This window comes from Melopsittacus undulatus, chromosome 2, assembly GCF_012275295.1.
Source record: "Melopsittacus undulatus isolate bMelUnd1 chromosome 2, bMelUnd1.mat.Z, whole genome shotgun sequence".
NCBI classification, from domain to species: domain Eukaryota; kingdom Metazoa; phylum Chordata; class Aves; order Psittaciformes; family Psittaculidae; genus Melopsittacus; species Melopsittacus undulatus.
The window spans coordinates 3,750,318-3,770,928 of record NC_047528.1 but is presented as its reverse complement, the minus strand read 5'-3'; the positions used below and the strand labels follow the sequence as shown (position 1 = coordinate 3,770,928).

The 20,611-nt window shown below is 45.0% G+C and overlaps 1 protein-coding gene across 1 annotated transcript in view; it reads left to right on the top strand.

Moving 5' to 3' along the window:
* TENM4 (teneurin transmembrane protein 4) overlaps positions 1 to 20,611 on the top strand; it is a 404,484-nt gene that overhangs the window by 334,124 nt on the left and 49,749 nt on the right. The window contains exons 19-23 of the mRNA XM_034073053.1: positions 136 to 403; positions 3,668 to 3,811; positions 4,773 to 5,022; positions 7,642 to 7,662; positions 14,748 to 14,980. Of these exons, the coding sequence (XP_033928944.1) occupies positions 136 to 403; positions 3,668 to 3,811; positions 4,773 to 5,022; positions 7,642 to 7,662; positions 14,748 to 14,980 (916 nt within the window). The remainder of the gene's footprint in view (positions 1 to 135; positions 404 to 3,667; positions 3,812 to 4,772; positions 5,023 to 7,641; positions 7,663 to 14,747; positions 14,981 to 20,611) is intronic.

Genomic DNA, 20,611 nt, shown 5'->3' with positions numbered 1-20,611 from the left:
GATGCCTCGTGGGCTGCTTTTTTAGACGTGTCTACCAGAGCTTTCTGTAAAGGTGTGTTTGATAAATCACAGCTTCACTGCCTTTTCCTGTCTGCTCACCACTGATTTAACACCTCCTGCATTGGTTTTCCACAGGCTCTGCAGGAGGAGATTAATGTTTCCGGCAGTAAAATCAAAGTGAGTTACCTGAGCAGCCGCACAGCTGGCTACAAATCAGTGCTGAGGATCAGCATGACCCACCCCACCATCCCCTTCAACCTCATGAAAGTCCACCTCATGGTGGCCGTCGAGGGACGCCTCTTCAGAAAGTGGTTTGCAGCAGCACCAGACCTGTCCTATTACTTCATCTGGGACAAGACAGATGTCTACAGCCAGAAGGTGTATGGGCTCTCAGAAGCCTTTGGTAAGTGACCCCAGGGCTTGTGCTCTTTTTAGAAGCAGCTGAGTGGCAATGCACAGACCTTATCCTTGATCATAGAATCCCAGACTGGTTTGTGTTGGAAGGGAACTTAAAGCTCATCCAGTTCCATGAGCAGGGACACCTTCCACTGGAGCAGCTGCTCCAAGCCCCTGTGTCCAACCTGGCCTTGAGCACTGCCAGGGATGGGGCAGCCACAGCTTCTCTGGGCACCCTGTGCCAGCGCCTCAGCACCCTCCAAGGGAAGAGCTTCTGCCTCAGAGCTCAGCTCAGTCTCCCCTCTCTTGGCAGGTTCAAGCCATTCCCCTTGGCCTGTCCCTACATCCCTTGTCCCAAGCCCCTCTCCAGCTTTCCTGCAGCCCCTTTAGGCACTGGAGCTGCTCTCAGGTCTCCCCAGAGCACAGCAGAGGGGCAGGATCCCCTCCCTGAGCTGCTGCTCACACTCTGGGGGTGCAGCCCAGCACACGGGGGGGGTTCTGGGCTCCAACACTCACTGAAGCTGAGTCATGGGGAGCTTCCCCTCACCCAGCACCCCAAGTCCTTCTCCTCAAGGCTGCTCCATCCAGTGTCTGCCTGTCCTTGTCAGGCACAGTTTGCCCTTAGTGAAGTCATGTTGGCTGTCATCACCCACATCCTTATTTTCCATGTGCCTTAGCATAGTTTCCAGGAGGATCTGCTCCATGATCTTGCCAGGCACTGAGGTGAGAATGACTAGCCTGTAGTTCCCCTAGTCTTCCTTTTTAAAAATGGGGTTTATATTTACCCTTTTCCAGTCAGTGGGAACTTCACCAGACTGTCACGACTTCCCAAATATGATGGATGAGTCTTGGCAGCTACATACACCGGTTCCCTCAGGACTTGCAGATGCATCTTGTCAGTCCCCATTGACTTGGGCACTTTTAGGTTCCTTAGAAGGTCTCGAACCTTATCTGTTACAGCAGCTCTTTATTCTCCCAGTCCCTGCCTTTGCCTCCTGTGACTTGGGCAGTGTCACTGGAGCACTTCCTAGTGAAGACCAAGGCAAAAAAGCTGAGTATCTCAGCCTTGTCCATATCCCAGGTAACCAGGTCTCCTTTTTCCTTCCATACAGGGCCCAAATTTTCTCTAGTCTTCTTTTTATTTCCAGTGTACCTATAGAAGCTTTTCTTGTTGTCCTTGTTGTCCTCATTGTCCCTGGCCAGCTTTAATTCTATCATCAGATCGGTATGGTCCATACTGCTAACACATGAAGTAGTCCCTGCTGGTTCACTGCTGTTTCCTTGGAGAGGGTTGGGCCCAGCTGCTCAGACACCACACCATTTCCCCAGCAGATGAATACTGCTCTGTTCTCTGGCTCGTGGCCCAGCACATACATCCTGAGCTGCTGCTATCATACTTGTACAGAAGGAATGAACTGGGATTAGAGGCATTTGGCTACCTGTCACCTATAGCCAAAAACTGTCAGCGCTGCTTTGAAAGAAATGCCTAGAGCTGAGCCCTGTCTTCATTCCTCCTTGTGCCTGACCTTCAGGATTGCTCTAATCTTAGTTTCCTCTTTGTCACCCATTCAAGAGCTCCATCCCAAACTGGAGCATGATGCTCTTCTTATACCTTGTGCATTGATTTCCATCTGCAAAAGACTGTCAGAAGCTGCAAGGCAGAGAGTAAGAAGGCTCTGCATAATCAACGTGCGTATTACTGTAAGCCACCCACTCTACAGGGGCAGAAGCTGAAGTCCATGGTGGGGCAGGAAGTTGTGCTGTGAATGAATGCAGACACACTCCATTCCTTTTCCTGCTTCCATCTCAGACCTCACCCAGTGAGTCCTGTGCGATGGTGGTGGTGAGAAGAGCCTACCCTGAGTACAGTGAGCAGGGGTGATGCAGCTCTGCAGTGATTGCTTCTCATCTGATCAGCAACCAGAGGGCATTCACTTACAGGTCTTCAGTAGTCTAGGTTGGACCTTTCAGGCTGCTGAGAATATGATACCAGCAAAATGGGAGAGATCCCAAATGAGCAAATAGAGCTCTTGTTGATGGAAGGGATGTTGACTGATGCCTCATATCCAACTGAAGATAAGTCTTTTTAGAGTAGCTGTGAGGACCTTGTTTTCTAGCAGGAAGAATGGGTGTCTTCCTCTCACTCAGGCTCAGCTACCTTGAGCAGGCTGGATGATACAACCTGCTGAGCCTTATCCAGTTTGGAATTCACACTGGGAAACATGCCCTGGTGACATATCCTGAAAGGCTGTGTTTACATCTTTAAAATCAGCACTGTGTCCTGGAGGGCTCCATGGTGTAACTCTGCAGCCTGAGAATACTCAACCACATCTGAGGATGTCATCATTCAGGCTTCCAGTGATGTCCTCCTCTAGAAGAGTGGAAAATATCAAGCCTTCATATCCTAAATTGCGTCTTCCTGTGATACTGTCTGATCTGGTAAAGGGCTGTATTTGGTGGGGGATCCTGAGTTCATTCAATGCTCAGCACTTTTCAAGGAGGCTGAGAAACTTGTAAAATCAGACCTTTATTTTTTTGTCTAGTAATAAAAAATGAGCTATGTAATTGCTTTTCATTGTGTAGGACTCGCAGCTCTGCTCTGCTTCAGCTGCTAGTGCTGAAAAGATCAGGTAGGGCAGAAGAAAAGCAGATCAATGAGACTGCTCCTGCTGCTTCTGAGAAAATCATCAAGGGGTCATTATTCTGTCAAAAACACGATTTTCCTTTCACTGACATCTTCTTACTCTTAACTCCAGTGTGTTCTTTATAGGTTCTGATTAGACATCATGACAAGCAAATGCTATTGACATTGACAATGACAAGTCAGCCTGGTCTAAAACTGCTGCCTCTGAGGGACTTGCTGCCCCGTGACCCATTTGGAGAAGTCTTTACTTTCCAAGAAAGGACATGGTTTTTAGCAAGTGCCTGACACGCAGACTTGGATCAAAGATGGTAGATAGGAGTAAAATGCTCCCCATGAGTCCAGGCATTGCTTTACACTCTGGAATCCCCGTTGGTTTCAGATATGTCTTTAAACCAATGCCTTTTTAATATTTAACACATTTACCCAACACCTGCAACTGCATTGACCTTTATAAATGCAGGATGGCCTTTAAAGGGAAAATTATTAGGAGTCTGCATTATGGTGAGGATGTTTAAATGGAATTGGCAGCTGCCTGTAGAAATGCTCTTACCCCTTCTCAGTTGAAACTCTATATGTGCGTTTCTGGGTTACTAATCTGGGGGTCTTTTGTTTCTATCTTGTTCCTAGTTTCAGTAGGTTATGAGTACGAATCCTGTCCTGACTTGATCCTGTGGGAGAAGAGGACAGCCGTGCTTCAGGGTTATGAAATTGATGCTTCCAAGCTTGGAGGATGGTCCCTGGATAAACACCATGCCCTCAACATACAGAGCGGTAGGTTGTCCGTAACACATAATCGGAACTATGTGCTGTTGCAAGACCTCATTGCTTCTTATCACTGAGGACTGAAAAAAGGAAAGAAAAGAAACCTGGTCAACAAATGTACCCTCTCATATGTTTTCCTAACATATTATTTCTAATATCCTACATTTAGAAGCAGTTTGGTGTATGTAAATGCAAAAGAAGCTGCCATCATGAAGCAGTTGAATGTTGGCACGTCTAACTTTGTAGTGTCTTAAAAGAAGGGTATTAACAAGGAAAATAGTCCTAAAATAATACCACTGAGCCTAATTCCAACCAGACACATCCTCCAATGTGCAAGTGTACTTGCAGAAATGAGAGGCTTCACGGGACATAAGGGAAAGTGGAAGGTGTCAGGGTCCTTGAAGGCTGCTCAAGACTGAGGCTGATCAGAACATGTTTAAAAGAAGCACTGTGTCCCTCTGGATGGTAGTAGTGGTATAGGAGCAAGCATCTAATTCAGCCCACATCACTACTGAAAACACTGCACTTACAGGGAACATCAGCAGAGCTTCTCTAAAGCTTTGCAGATGAAACATTTCTCTACAGAATGCACCATGGTCTTCCTGTCCCTTATCTGTCCATGAGCTGTGTCATTGCTTTTTACCTGGTTAGTTCCAAATTACAGAGCGAGCAGGGACAGAAAGGACAGGTAAAAAGCCATGAGATGCTGAAAAGTCTATTTCCTTCAATGCTAAAAACAGTCTTGTTCTCCCAGAATACTTTTGTTCTGCCAAAAATGCAATGGGTCTATAAAAAATACTCCAGATAAGGGGCTCCTCATTAGAAACCATCACAAAACAATGCTGTGAAAGATGATAAACCTCCTTTGCTACATGACAAATTCCTCTTCTGGGATTGCCAGTTTGTGCTCCCTTTGGTCTCAGTTTCCCTGTCTCTCTTTAATGTCCTGATTACTGTTTTCTCTCCTTAGGCATCTTACATAAAGGAAATGGGGAAAACCAGTTTATCTCCCAGCAGCCACCTGTAATTGGAAGCATTATGGGTAACGGCCGCAGACGTAGCATCTCTTGTCCAAGTTGCAATGGTCTTGCAGATGGGAACAAACTCCTGGCTCCCGTTGCCCTAACATGTGGGTCTGATGGAAGTCTTTATGTTGGAGATTTCAACTACATCCGAAGGATCTTTCCCTCTGGCAATGTCACCAACATACTGGAACTGAGGTATACTCTGCTGAATGTGCCCATTATAATTATGCCTTTAAGTTCTGCAGAAATCTGATGTATCCAAAAGGAAAATGAGCAAAGCTCTTAAAGAAACCCTGTAGGAAAACAGGAAGCTGTCCAGATTTGCCTCTTCTGAAACTCTGTTGACTTTGATTTACACCAGGGAAACACAGAAATATATCACCCCCCCAAAAGTATTGGCACATTATCGTGCTGCTAAATCAAACTGTGTTGAAGTCTGCCTTTTGTGTAGCTAGAGACTAGTGGGAATCCTTAACATTAACAATCAGCCCCAGAGATGACCTAAAATGATGAGGTGACTCGAAAGGGCACAGCACGATTATGATATGTAGAGGTTAATCAGGGCAGATGATCATTCATAATTAAGACAGGATGATCACTCGAAGTAGTCACAGACTGGGTCTTTCTAGTTGTGTTTCATGGGGGCAAATTCATCAGCCCCCCTCAGTTCCTACCTGAAGAGCAGTGTCAGGGTGGACATATAGGTGGATGGATCATCTGAAAAGAAGTGAAGTGTCTCCTTTTAACCCCAAATTACAATGGAGGAAATATATATACTGGGAGAAATAGGGAGGATGGGGAAGGAACATCCATTAAAAACAAGGAGGGAGAGGGAAAAATAAAGATTTGTGTCAAGTTCTGTCAAAATTCAATAGATGGTGACTGAAAGTTGCAAACTGACTTCATTGGGGATAGTTTTACTGTCTATCTATAACAAACACAATTACCCATTTCAAAGCACCAAGGCCTGATTCTAGACTCTGTGTGGCTGGACATGACTGACTCCAGGAAAGTCAGTAGAGTTAAATGAGTGTTTCTGAATGAGTTGTCTCTGCTTGAAAGGCTCAGCCTAACGTCCTGAGAGGTCAATATGAGGTTAGCATGGTAGGGTAGGAAGATTCAATGTTCCCATTTGCCTCTCAAGACCTGGCCTGAAAATTAGAATGTTCCCAAAAGTAGGAACCTTCCTGCTCGACTCACATTTAATGTCCTGGTTGCTAAGGACAAAAGTAAGGCTTCTTTTCTGCAAGGACTGCCATGTAGAAGCTTACTCCACAGCTTCCTAGAGCAGCAGCATCCCATACAGCATTGCTCTGTATTTCCATTTGCTCCACAAGGCCACATATAAAAAGAGCTGATCTGCATAAAAATTGGTGCAAGATCCCACTAGTCCCTCATTTACAAACACTCCAGAGTCCTTAGACCTTGCTGAAGGTCTTATTTGACACTCAGAACCATAGTCTTAGTTCACTGTGTATGAGAAAACAAAGTCTAAACAGTCAGCACAAGGCTGGCACATACAGAATAGCTGTCTTGGTATGCTCACAGGTCAATAAGGGAATCAGGAAGTGTCATTGAGTTAGGAAGGCCACAGTGAGATGTTTACCTCTCAGGGGCCTGGGATACCTTTTGAGTCAATAAGCAAGAACTTGATTCTTGCTGTTCCATTGTGGTACATGAGAACATCGTTTCTCTCATGTTTGTAAGGTGGGAAGCTGCAATAAATCTTCAGACCTGGTCCACGTTAAAGAATGTAATATTCTTCCAATGCCAAAAAGTTATTGTAATGACTAAAGGTGAGATTTCCAGAAGAGCCTAGGTGATTTGGGGCCCAAATCCTAGTGCAACTGAGTGGGATTAATATCTCATTCCCAGAAGTACAGGTTTGAGAACACAATCCCTGTTTCATTGTCAGTGGAAATACCAGACTCAGTGGAGGTTTTGCAGAGCATTTCCTCATTGGGCAAGAGAGAATTGGAAGTCTTGACAGAGTGGCCTTGTTGGCTTTTGTGCAGAGCCACAGAGTGAAACTCACTCCAGAGTTAAATCTGCCGGAGCGATTGCTGCTTCATCTGTGCAAACACTTAGGATACTGGATCTAATGAGCATTTCTTCACTCTGGTGTGCCATAAACTGAGTGGGCTCAGACGCCAGCTGATCAAGAGCTATGCAGGAAAGCCATAGAGTTTGCTTGTGTCTTCTCATATCAGCATCTCCTCAGAGATTTACACCCTCACTGTTTGGGTGTTGGGTTTTGTTTGGTGGGGGGCATCTTCTGAGTGTAGTGTTCTTTTGTGGAGAGGAAAGCATATGCGCTGTGGGTTATAGGTAACAGCAGATGGGCATGTAATAGATCCATGAGAAATACCCAGCTCAGCGTTAGTTCAGTCGTTTGGGCAAATTTCGTGAGATTTTGGCAATGAGCCGCCACCCATAACTGTGCAACTGTTAAGTTACCTTAGTCACACACAAGGTATTGCTTTGACTGAGTGGAAAAACCTATAATGATATCTGCATATGCTCAGTACCACTCTGAATGATCCGCTCTGCCTGGTCCTATCTCTTGCCTAAATGAATAACTCCAAGCAGGTGAGATCACGCTTCCTTTGTGATGTGCAGCGGTACATAAAGTGAGCTCACTGCCAAGGAATATCCACTATAAAATATATCAGTGTCATTCCAGCTAAGTCTTTATTTATTATTGCATTGTATGATACAGTTACTGTCAAGTTTTCAATCTGCTAATAATGCATCGAACTGAGCTGCTAACGCCTCATTCTTTCTTCTATTCCCTGCTTTCCTGTCTTCTGTCAGAAATAAAGATTTCAGACATAGGTAAGCCAACCAGTAGAGAATTCTTCTGCCACTCCCTGTCTTGTTGCATGTTGTTACACAGTGATCCACAAGTGCCATTTCCAGATGATTCAAGAGCAAATGAAGCTGCCGTGATTAAAACTGGCATAGGCAATCAGTCATCAGAACTGGGAGCTATTAATCACAGAGCAGAGTCACACGGATTTCAGCCTGAGCTGTTATAGCTGTAGGCAGGGGAAGTATAGACAAAAGGGGAAGAGGAGGAGGAGGGTGGAAGGAAAAATGGGTGGGCATTAGCCAAGGAAGTGAAAAGGGGACAGTGTCAGGATACAGGTCACTGGAATAGGGAGGATGGACCCATCCTTATATGGTGACATTCCTTTCTTTTGAGTTTTGGGGAGTTTAACAGGCATAAAGAAGGGTCAGATCTACCCCAGCATCACCCACCTAGGGAAGCAAGTGTTTGTTCCTTTGGTTAGTCTGAGCTCTTCACACAGAGCTTTTGCATGTGAAAGTGTGCCAGGCTCAGACTGGAGGCAGTGCAACTCAGAGCCTTAGCCAGGAGATGCAATAAAGAAAGCGAAAGAGTAGTGACAAGAAAACAAGATGGAAGAGAGACTCCTAAATTGGAGCTTTGTCACTAAGAATATTTGTCACTTGGGTTCACTGGAGTTTCAGTGGGTTTGATCCAATCAGTTGCATTCAGGAAGATGTCAACCTCCTGTCACTATCTGTGTTTGCAAGGATTGCTCTGGCTCTGACAAGTTTCCCATCCTTCTCCCTGCTTGCTTTCTAAATTAGAAGCTTCGACTGTGGAGTTGGAGTTATTTCACGCATTTTTATATATATATATGGAATAAACCATATATATATACGGTTTTCTTTTTGCATTTGGGATTTTTCTTGCTACATGCTTTTAATTTACAGTTTCTTTGACTTCATAGAGGCTATGAACATTTCTCTATGAACAGAAGCGTTCATTTTATCTGCATGGCTGGAAATGCAATGGAGTAGAAACTGGGTTTTTGTCTTCTTGCCAGAACATGCTGAGCTTCCACAGCATAATGGGCTGGCCCAAAGCATCTATTAGCAGGGCTGGGAGGTCGGTACACAGAACCTTTGCACTGACTGTCTTCATCAGGCTGAGTTCCAGCCCCACAGCTCCCTCTTTCACATCATTTGAAGGCAATAGAAAAACTCATTTCTCTTTAGAACAGCCAGGTTGTATCCTTAATGCCATAGAAATACACAGCCACTAACCTGCACCTGCCTTGACAGCAAAAGGCAGCAGCCAAATACCTGTTATGAGAGGAATTTTTATATATGAAGGCAATAACTGAATGAAGATATATGGACTGGCCACAAATGCTGCAGATGCCACTAAAGCCTTACTAAGTTGGCAGGATTTCAACCTTCAGGCAATTCCCAAAGACTAAGGAATGAAATGATAGAAAGCCCAGACATGCCTGCTCCAGTGCATCCAAAGGGAACCAGTGAGGGAGGAAGGAGGTGAGATCAAATATTCCCAGCTGTGAGTGCATTAAGGGAGTCATCCCTAAGAGCTGACATCATTTCTGTGTCAGTGTGAGGTGTCTCTGCCCATGGCAGGGGTTGGAACTGGATGATCTTAAGGTCCTTTCCAACCCAAACCATTCTATGATTTGCCATAATACTTCATGTTAGGAAGCCTCTTCACTCCTGAGCCATAGGGAAATGAGTCAGTGTATCCTTAGCTCTAGTGCTCTGAGATCCAGAAGGTCCTAAGCTTGACACTGTTGACAGGCAAAGGGTGAGATCCACAGGACTGAATCCTAGAGGCTTGGAAAAGCTGCAATCCATGTGCAAAAGCTTCCTCTCTTCCACCTCACTGCATAGCCTGTGGTGAGCCTGATCTCCAGAGGCTCTGGAACTACCGGCTAAGAGGCTTGGCTGTATAGCATAACATAGATCACCAAGGTCTAACTCCAATATAGCTGTATGTAGAACATGGGGGATGTCAGGTGGACCAAAAAGCATCACCAAATTGTGCAGCCTCCTGAGTTTACACCCATCTGCCATTCATTAATAGATGAATAGGAACCAACTCCAGTGTCTCTGTTTATGGACCTGTCTAGATGGGCTTATAGAAGCTGAGGACTCTTTCCAAGCATGGAAATGCAACTTTGCAGTTAATTCTCATTATCTTTTCCCTGCAGCAACATGGAGGGCACTGAGGCATTTCTGCCTTGTAAATACACACAAAGTGGCCACACTTAAATAGATTCTCCCTTTCTTGTTCCCATTCAGACCTTAGAGAGACAAATCTATCGTTAGAGGCAAAGAAGCATCTCAGAAAACTGCCCTGGGATCAGATCAAAAGTCCTTTGCAGTCCCTGGGTTGGCTTATGGCATTGCTATGAAGTTTTATTATCCAGCCTGTGACACTAAGAAGAGCTTTGGGCATCGCACACAAACTGAAAACACTAAAAGGCCAAGTGTAAATTCAGCTCAAGTGCACTGTGTGGCCTCCTTATGTATTAATCTATTGAATGTCTCCCAGGGAAAAAGAAAAAGACCAGTACCTCACACAGGCTATAATAAAATCCTCTGTCTGTGAGCTGCAGGGTGCTTTCCTATGGAGCCATGGAAACACAGCCCTGCTCAACACAGAGCACTTGGCTGCAGGAATTTGGTGGTTCTTTAGTCACCAGCAAATGCATGTGGGCAGTAAGGCTCAGGGTGTTTACAGAGGTGGTTTTGTGTCCTTAAACAAACACATCAGAGCCAATGAAGCCCCAGGGGTTTATTCAGATCAGATGTGATGGGTAACTAACCTTGGTGTCGGTGGAAGCCAGAGCCATACTGGTGCCATTACCAGAAGCTGTCCTGTATAGGAGGTGGTAGATGCCCTTGCATTTGGGTAGCTAAGGTGCAGTTCGTCTTGTAGGATGAGTGTTTTAAAGTATGGCATCCACATCACCCCCTTAATGATGCTGTTTCCCTCTACTGCCTATAAAGCGACATAAGGCAGTGAGTTCAGATGTTAGCATTCACCCCATACCTACCTAAAGCTCAGTGAGATGAATCCCCTGGCATTGAATAGAAGCCAATAAAAAGGTGCAGTCCACTGTGCTGACATATTATATCCAGCCTGCTTAAAGCAGGGACCATCTCCCTATTCTCATCTTTATTCCTTAAATACTGGCTTCCCACTCTGGAGCAGGACGTTCCTTCCTCAGACTCCTCCAAAATAAGGGGATAATATCAACCTTTGCTTAAAGCCTGTGCCTCTATTACATGATACCAGAAGTAATCCGTGAGCGTCATGTGTCTGCCTATTCACCCAGCTTATCACTGTCCTTCCTTATGCCTGTGTGGAAGGAATCATGTAAAGCTCTTTAAAATGGAGTTTGAATCTCTTCACATATCTGCAGAGCTCCCCATAGTGCTGGCGTTATCCTGTCCAAAGAATGAGAATGAAGAAAGGAAGGGGACAAGGCAGGTGTATGGGAGAACATACATGTAACCCCATACAACCCCAAACAACTGGGAACACTGTGGGCTTGGAAGATTTCCCTGTGTTTTCCCAGCACATCACATCATCCAGGGAAGCAGTATCACCTCCATTTCACCTGGGGCTACAGAACAGCTTCTGCTTATGAAGCTGTCTCCATTCCCAGTGACTACACCATCATTGCCAACTAATGCCCACCAAAGTATCTGTTCTTGGCTAGGAACCAGCCCTCCCCAACCCTACAACTTTGGTTTGTTGCTTATGGGGCTTCAAATATCAATGCAGTGCTCAGGGTTTCTTATAAAGAGCTTTAATTGCTAAAGGAACACTCTGAATGGGTAATGAGCTCTGCACCCGCAGCCATTAGTGGTGGCAATGCCAATGTGTGGGATATATACTCTAAGACTACAAATACTGTACCTGATTAAGTCTTCTGAACAGTAAGGAGTCCTGTCATTTGTTTTGGTCTGTTATCTGACTGAGCAATGAGAGAGGATGAAAAGGGAAAGAATCTTCTCTTTGCTTCTTCTTGCTTTGCCCCAGGCAGATTTGTTTTTCACTTGTTGTTCAGTTCAGTCCAATTTACTGCTTGGATTTGCCTATTGATTGTGGCTTTAAACAAACAGCAAAGCCCCAACGTTCCCATCTCCAGTGCTCATGCATTATCACAGGTGAAGGGAAGCAATTTGGGACCTTTACATTGCTTATTTAGCATCTCTCATCCTGACGCATCTCAAAGAAAGTGTTAAACAAAAGCTGCAGTGTATACCACCACAATCTGGACAAGGGCACAACATGACATCTTCCCAACACAGTGCTGAAACCTGTTGGCACAGGCAGCTTGACAATCCTTAACAGTTTGTATTTTACCTTCCCAAAGCATTCCAGGTTTAATACTTCATTGCCTATGCTATGCCAGGATACCCACACAAGACATGGAGTGAGGTGTAGGAGACCATGATAAGCCATGCTTGGCCAAATAAGTAATATAGCTGATAACACTGAACCAGCACTTCCTATCGCTCACACAGAGCCATGCAGCCCCCAGGATAAAGGGGTTGTGTTGGGGGTGCCCACACCATGAATAACATTAGGTTTAGAAAGGTAATTGCATGACTTGGGAGTTTATCAGCTCCCCAGATGAAATCCAGACCCAAGTGACCCAAGGGTATTACCATGCCATGGGTAGGTTAACCTACCCTACTTCTTCCAAGGCACATTTGCTAGTCAAGGTGTGTGTGCCTCTGTGGCATCCAGCTATGAAGAGGATGAGAGGTTGAACCAGTCAGAGCTAACGTTTTAATGACTGTGAACTTTGAATTCACACCTGCTTTTGCAGCATCTAGATTCAGGACCCCATTAATAAAACTACACTTGGGTTACCAGCAGCATCTCAAAGTATGACCTTAATATGACAGGTTTTCACGTAGTAAATATGGTACCATTCAGCTTCTCTGCTGGATGAATGCTTTGCTTTTACCTGTTTCTCTGATCCATGGTTGAAAGTAATCAGCATTTATTTCAGTGTCCATTCTACACAGGAGCTGGGATTAGAAAAGATTATAATCAATACTAAAATACACCAGAGTGAGGCTATTAAACCCAAAAAAAGGAGATGGGAGCAGGAACTTCCAGTTCTGACACCATTTTTCTCCATCTTTAAGGAAGTCATTTGCCATTGTCCATCTGCAAATGGCCCACTCTAAGATGTGGTGAAAGCTATCTGTGCAAAGATGCTAAAGGATTGCAAAGTGCCATTAAAAACATCCTCCTCTTGTCCACCTCTCATGCAAAACAGATTATGAACAGCTCAAAAGCTGACTGACGTTCAGCTGGGCTCTGTTAGGACAGTCAGCAGAAAACACGAGGCCCTGATCAGAATGGATGATGGATTCCCACAGGGAACTTCCTCCACCAGGGTTGAAGCCACTTGCTTAGTGTGAGTGACATGCAGGTAAATGAAATAATACCCTCCCAGCCTGCTGTCATTGGGAAGGAATACAGATGGAGACTGAACTGTCAGGCTGGAGCTGTCTTGAAGGTCAGAGCATTTTATTTAGCAAGAATCAGTGTCATTTGTGGAGGTGAAATCTGTTCAGACTTTAATAGGATAAATCACAAGGGATACTCCAGAATAAATCAGAAAGGCTTTTCCCCCCCAAAAAAAGTATTAAGTAATTCAAATGGAGAACCAACTTAGAGCTTTTCTAAGCAGAGAATGATTTCATAGTGTCTGAAGAGGGGTTAATTTCCCTAACAGAAAGGTTGAAAGAGAGAGGAAAATTCTTATTATGAGGAGTAGAGTCAACTGTGATCGACACTCAGGTTTCTAACCAGCTTCTCCTGGAACAATTCCACTAAGTGGGAAATTGTGAACTGTGGCCTGTATGATTAGTATGAATTCATGGAACCTGATGAGTTTAGACAGCTTGAAGGTGTTCTGGAGAAAAGGAGAGACTTTTTCATCCTTGTTCTAATTACTATTTAGCCTTTCATAGCAGGAAGGAGACCTGTGTTCAGGCAGCAGGTGTTACAAGTTTAATATATTGGTTTCAGGCTTAGAAGAGATGCAGTTCAATATACACTAGTAGTAAATACTTACTTCTAATAAAGGAAGTTAATAAGTTTAGTATTAGACTATAGAGAGAATCCTTGAAAGGCAATGATTAAAACCGTGTCTAAACTCATGTGGTTGTTTCTCTGGCCAGTCCCATTGAATGCTCTCCTTGAAGTAGTGCAAGTTCATTCATTTCTTCAGTCCTGGGCTCATTTAGTGTTGTAGTCATAGAGCTGAAAGCTTTTCCTGTCTGCTCAGCCCTTTTTCTCAGCCACCCTTTCTCCTTTTCAAGGCAGCAGTGAGTGAGTGGAGTTTAACAGGAGATCGATGTTAGGGTTCTTCAGCTCTCCTCCTTGGTCATGTTTGGCTTAGGGTAAAAGGTGGCATTCCAAGAACCAATTTTGTTTCTCTCTTCACTGAGGTTCAGCTGAATTCAGTGGCAGGACTTCCCCTAACCCCCATAAGGGCAGGACAGGACTCTAGTGCCTTTGCTGGAGTCAGCACTAGCACCAGATAAGCCTCAACACAGTGATCTTGAAGACTATATCTTCAAGTGCTTTATACTGGGGAGTTTGCATTGGGGTTTTATATTGGGGTCTTTCTTGGGAGGGCAGACTTTTGCTTTCAACTTCATTTTTTCCTGTGTTTTCTGCCCCTAATGTACTATGTACTGTGCTTTCCCTTCACATTCTGGCACTGCACTAACACCAGTTCCAGGACTATGTCTATATTAAGTACATTAAGCAATCTCAGGCACTGGGACTCAATCTGTAGTAGTTCCTGGCATGACTTTAGCTAAAGCCAGTGAGCCTTTCCCTTTGGTAGCTGCCCTCCATGCCAGAGATCAGCCCAGGCACTGGGATTGCTGACAGCTTTAGCTTGGGATCCTGTGCTGTAACACACTGTGCACTAACATTGTCTGGTACAGCACTGCTCCACTTTCACAGTCTGTCTGCCCTATGCATTTTTAGCCTCTAAAGTGCTTGCATTGCCTGTTGTTGACTTAAGGACACGAACCATCCAAGGAAATAATAACGTCAAACCCTTGTTTTTCAGCCACAGCCCAGCCCATAAGTATTACTTGACCACAGATCCAATCACTGGCTCCATCTACCTCTCCGACACCAACAGCCGACGTATCTATAAAATCAAGTCAACCACATCAGTGAAAGACATTGTGAAGAATTCCGAGGTCTTGGCTGGAACTGGGGATCAGTGCCTCCCGTTTGATGATACCCGCTGCGGAGATGGAGGCAAAGGCACTGATGCTACCCTTACAAATCCCAGGGGTGAGACTGCTTCTTCTCCACAGGCTTTTCTAAAGGGGTCTTTTACAAAGGGGCTTGTTTAGTGATGCTGGAGACCTCTTCAATGCCCTTGGATACTGGAAACCTTCCCCAGTTAACCCACAAGCACATCCTAAGGGCTTTGCCTCTGTAAATAAGTGGGTATGTCTCACCCTCAGTCCTGGTTCTTCTTATTGAGGTGGCTCGGGGGGAGTGCCAAAGCAGAGGGGTGTAATGATGGCCACATGTCCAAAGGGCAATAGAGTAAATCCACCCATCAATTTTATACCCATTTAGCCACTACTCCTCCTTACCAAATAACAGTGTTTGGTCCTTCCCAATCTGGACTGGGTTCAAATAGGTTCAGTTCACTGAGAATTTTTTTGGCTTAAAAAAGTCAAAGCTCTATAAGCATTGATATATATATATATGTATATAGAGTATACATATGTATATAGAATATACAATATTTAAAATATATAATATTATATCTATTTAATGTATATGATGTATATAATAATATACTGTCTATAGTAGCAGCAAAATCATCATAGAGCTCAGAGATTTATACATTGACATCACATATCATGGCATCCAGCTTAAAAGCTGTGGGAGGTGGACACTAATTGTGATATGGGAATGGTTTAATTCATGACTTCACCTGGCTCCTGATTATCTTTCTCAGATGAGGTAAAAGCACAGTCACATCAGCATAAAAGCATCACACAGCCTTCATGACTGTGAACTAAACTGTGCAAAACAGGTTTAGCCAAACATATGCAGTCCTGTGTGGAGCCAAGACTTCAGTCTGGCACTCTCAAGGTAACAAGCTCTGCATATGGAGGATGTCGCTCCTCCCAGCTGTCCACAGCTCCTTGGAATGGAGATGAGGTAGAAGCACTGTTAGTATACACACCTTCTGCAGTGTCTGTGGAGAGGGACAAGGAATGCTGTCAGGAATTCGGCATTTTCACCTGTTGTATGTCTTCTTGCCCAGCTGTTGGGATTGCAAGGAGTTAGACTGTCTTGACTCCACTGCCAGTGTGCTGCAGGTTTCCTTTTGGCTTGCATCTGGGAGTGGTATCTCCCCTCTTCCTCACCATTTCCAAGCCTATCCCAGCTTCTTTGTAAAGCAGCTCCTCAGCAAAACCTGGGGATCCTTTAACAGCAAGGTGAAGCCAGCTGAGCTGTTGTTTCTGTTCTTGGCTAGACTGCTCTGGAGCCAGGCTGAGAGATGGGCTGGTTCAGCCTGGAGAAGAGAAGGCTCCGGAAGGGGAGACCTGAGAGCAGCTCCAGTGCCTAAAGGGGCTGCAGAAAAGCTGGAGAGGGGCTTGGGACAAGGGCCTGGAGGGCCAGGCCAAGGGGAATGGCTTGAACCTGCCCAAGAGAGGGGAGACTGAGCTGAGCTCTGAGGCAGAAGCTCTTCCCTGGGAGGGTGCTGAGGCGCTGGCACAGGGTGCCCAGAGAAGCTGTGGCTGCCCCATCCCTGGCAGTGTTCAAGGCCAGGTTGGACACAGGGGCTTGGAGCAGCTGCTCCAGTGGAAGGGGTCCCTGCCCATGGCAGGGGTTGGAGCTGGATGAGCTTTAAGGTCCCTTCCAACACAAACAAGTCTGGGATTCTATGGTTAATGGTAGTTAAAAGCAGGGAATTGCTAACAGTAATACAGCAAAGCACTAATCTTCAAGCCACTGCCATGTCCAGGTTTTTCAATGCATCCCATCTTCTCTCTGCTCAAAACCCTCTTTTGGGGCAGGGATGGTCTTGAACAGGTCTGAGGCTATTTTTAAAGCTTAGTGAGGCCAATGACAACAATAGAGATCAAGCAGCCCATTAATTACACACCCATTGTCTGAGCAAGCTGTCATTAGTCATTGCCAGTTGTCATTCTACATCAGCCCTTTAAAAGAAGCTCCTAGAAGACACTGCAGCATGGGAACAAGGTGAAAAGCTGCGATAAAGAGGATCTGATGGAACTTTGACACTCCCAAAGCTTTCTATGAGTCTATGAGTCTCAGGAAGTTGTTTTTCTTGACATAAAGATGATATTATTGTTACTGAACCAGAGAAACCCAAACTGATTTAGCGACCTTTTGTGTCAGCTTTAGTTGTAATCTCTTTCTTGGTTATATGTCAGTTGTTTCCTGGCAGGATGAAGCAAAATATACCTTGGGAGACCTGGTTTGTGCCAATAAACACTGAAAGCTAAACTGCTTCCCTTGTAATATTCCAAGGTCCCAGCATGGCTTCCAAGCACTCCAGACTCCCATGAAGTGACCATTATATTGGGATAAAGTATCGCCGGAGGCACAGCTATAGAAAGGGAACAGCCACCTGTGGTCAGGTTGCGGTGTAGAAATTGTCTCACTGAAATGAGGGGGCTGAGTGAAAAGGAAATGAAGTGACTTGGGCAAAGAGGTTCAGGCAGCCCAGCAGATGAGTCACAAGCTCAGGGGATCCAGAAAGCTGTAATCCAATTTTCTGCACCGCTTTCATGTTCAACTGGAGCAAAGAACACCCCAGAACTTCTCTTGTTCCTCCAGTCTCCCTTGGGCAAGATAAGAGGAGTATTATTTATTTCCCTACATGGGTGGATGTTGCAAGGTTTTGGTGACTTTTAAGCGGGCTGCAGTGTGTGCTCACAGCCCAGAAAGCAACCGTATCCTGGGCTGCATCCAAAGGAGCGTGACCAGCAGGGCGAAGGAGGTGATCCTGCCCCTCTGCTCTGCTCTGGTGAGACCTCACCTGGAGCATTGTGTGCAGTTCTGGGGTCCTCAACGTAAAAAGGACATGGAACTGTTGGAACAAGTCCAGAGGAGGCCACGAGGATGAGCAGGGGCTGGAGCAGCTCCTGTATGAAGCCAGGCTGAGAAAGTTGGGGCTGTTGAGCCTGGAGAAGAGAAGCTGCGTGGAGACCTCAGAGCAGCTTCCAGTGTCTGAGGGGGGCTACAAGGATGCTGGAGAGGGGCTCTTCATCAGGGACTGTAGTAAGACAAGGGGTGATGGGTTCAAACTGAAACAAGGGAAGTTCAGGTTAGACATAACGAAGAAGTTCTTTACTGTGAGGGTGCTGAGGCACTGGAATGGGTTGCCCAAGGAAGCTGTGAATGCTCCATCCCTGGCAGTGTTCAAGGCCAGGTTGGACAGAGCCTTGGGTGCCATGGTTTAGTGTGAGGTGTCCCTGCCCATGGCAGGAGGTTGGAACTGGATGATCTTAAGGTCCTTTCCAACCCAAACCATTCTGTGATTCTATGTCTTATGTTTCTGCTTTGCTATAGCAAACAGAGCTCTGAAGTTTGAAAGCAAAAGCTTTGAACTTTCAGTGCTGAAAAGCACTGAAATCCTTCTTGTTGGCAATTCAAGCTCTCAGGAGGCCATTCTTCCACCTCAGTCGTATAACGGCAAAACGCATGCACTCATTCCTCTCAGCTCTGAAATCCCACAAAACAGCAGTAAATCGAGGGTGAAAGAGGCAACGACACGAAGCAAAATGGCAACAAGGAAATAATAATCCAGAAGGCCCACAATGCCAATGGACAATTCATATATAACGTTCCCTGGTGTAGTTCCAGCAAAGTCTGCTGAGACGAAAGCTTTGGCAGGTGTGAAGCTCTTCCCATTCACCTCAATAAATGATTAACAGTGAAAACTCACAGCATTGTTTGTACCTTCATAGTTCCTCATCCTGGCAGAAGAATCCATCAGATGCTCTTTCTTCATGTGGTTGTATTTCACAATAGTTCCAAATAGGAATGATTCATTGTACAAGTAAGCAGGAGTCCTTGGGTTACTCTTTGCTTCCCTGTCTTGGCAGGGAGAGATAAATGCTCCTAAGGGAATGCTCGGAGGAGATTAGAGAACTATTCTGTAGCTCTAGAGATACCAGCTGTCCAGGGAAGGACTTGGAATGTTCAATTCTTCAAGTCTCACCAGTTTTGCCAGGACTCTACTTTTTAAGGCTAAAGATAATTTTTTGGCTGAAGATAATTACTTCTGTGTTTTCAGGACATAAAATAGAATCATAGAATCATAGAAGGGGTTGAGTTGGAAAGGACCTTAAAGCTCATCCAGTTCCATGGGCAGGGACACCTTCCACTAGAGCAGCTTGCTCCAAGCCCCTGTGTCCAACCTGGCCTTGAACACTGCCACGGATGGGGCAGCCACAGCTTCTATGGGCACCCTGTGCCAGCGCCTCAGCACCCTTGTAACAATAAAAATCCTTTTTATAGGCAGTCTAAATCTCTTCTCTTTCACTCAAAACCATTGCCCTTTGTCCCATCCATATGTTTCTCAGAAGTTCCTTCTGGGCAGAGGTTCTTGTCTCGCTCTGTTGAACAAGAATGAACTGCCTTTAGATGATCAGCTTAGACAAGATATTAGGATGGATAGAGCCCACCCCAGGAATTTCATCCTTCCCCTATCTTTGGCTTCTCTGATAAAGCCAGGCTATACAAATACAGGCCAGGTCAATCAGCAGATGAAATAGTGGTGGCAGTTGTTTGGTCAGATCATTTCTCATCACTACTAGGACCCGGTCTGATACTTCCAATTCACTTGCCCCAAAGCACATCAAAGCTTGCAGCTGCTAATGAATTTCAATATATCCTTACAAATTAAAGTGTTACCACTTTCTAATTATCATCTGCTAATAATGATCCTCTTCTACAAGCAATCTAAAGGCAAAATTAAAACTCCAGCTTGTCAGAGCATTTGTTTTCATCTGAGCACTCACCAGTGGTTCTCCTTGGGAAAATGTTGTGGCAGAGAAATTACCAAGGAGCCTGCAATTAAGAGAGATTGCAGTGACAAGCCTGACACAATAGGAAGAAGAGTTCAGAAGGGACATGTGTGTGTGTCTATGTGGGGGGATGTCTAATTCGTTTAGCACCACAAAAACAATGCAAAATGAAGTAATTAGTGTGGGGACAGATTGCTTCCTTCACTGTGTCCTGCTGAACGTGTAAACAGAATCTCAGTTGTTCACTAAGTGGTCATGAATTGGACAGGATTAGAAGAAGAAACTCCACCTCCACAAGCTGTTAACAGCTTTATTGTCAAATAATAATGTCAGGGAAGACCAGAGGCTGATAGAACATGATAAAGCATCTTGTCTCTTATTGGAGACAGGAAAAGCACATAGGGGAAGGAGCAATGATAGAGTGGTCTTTCCTTGCTAACACTCCAGATTCTAGGCATCAACATTTAAGGGGCTTTCTGAAGAGGTTGCACCTCTGTTTTTAGATGCCATCATCGTTAGGTCTATAAATCTCCCTCAACACCTGGTTTTGTTCCTCCAGGAACCCTGTGCTGATAACTTCCACAAGTTGTTCAGCCACGGCAGGCAAAAAGATGGTCTTTTTTGAGGCCAGAACAGAGATTTTTGTTCTCCTCTCTAATCCACTGCTGTTTTCTAGCTGCCTCCTTGACCACTGCAGAGCACAAACCTGATCTTTGCAGGGAATTTGTCATAGGAATTCCAGAACCTTTTTCCTATGAGCAGTTCTACAGCTTGTCATTGCATATGACTAGTTAGGCTTACTCCATCCCCTGCCAATTCCTCTGTACTTATTGACATTGATTTTCCAATGCCATTTCATCACTCAGTCATTCAGCAGCCAGCCAGAGAAGAAAGCTCC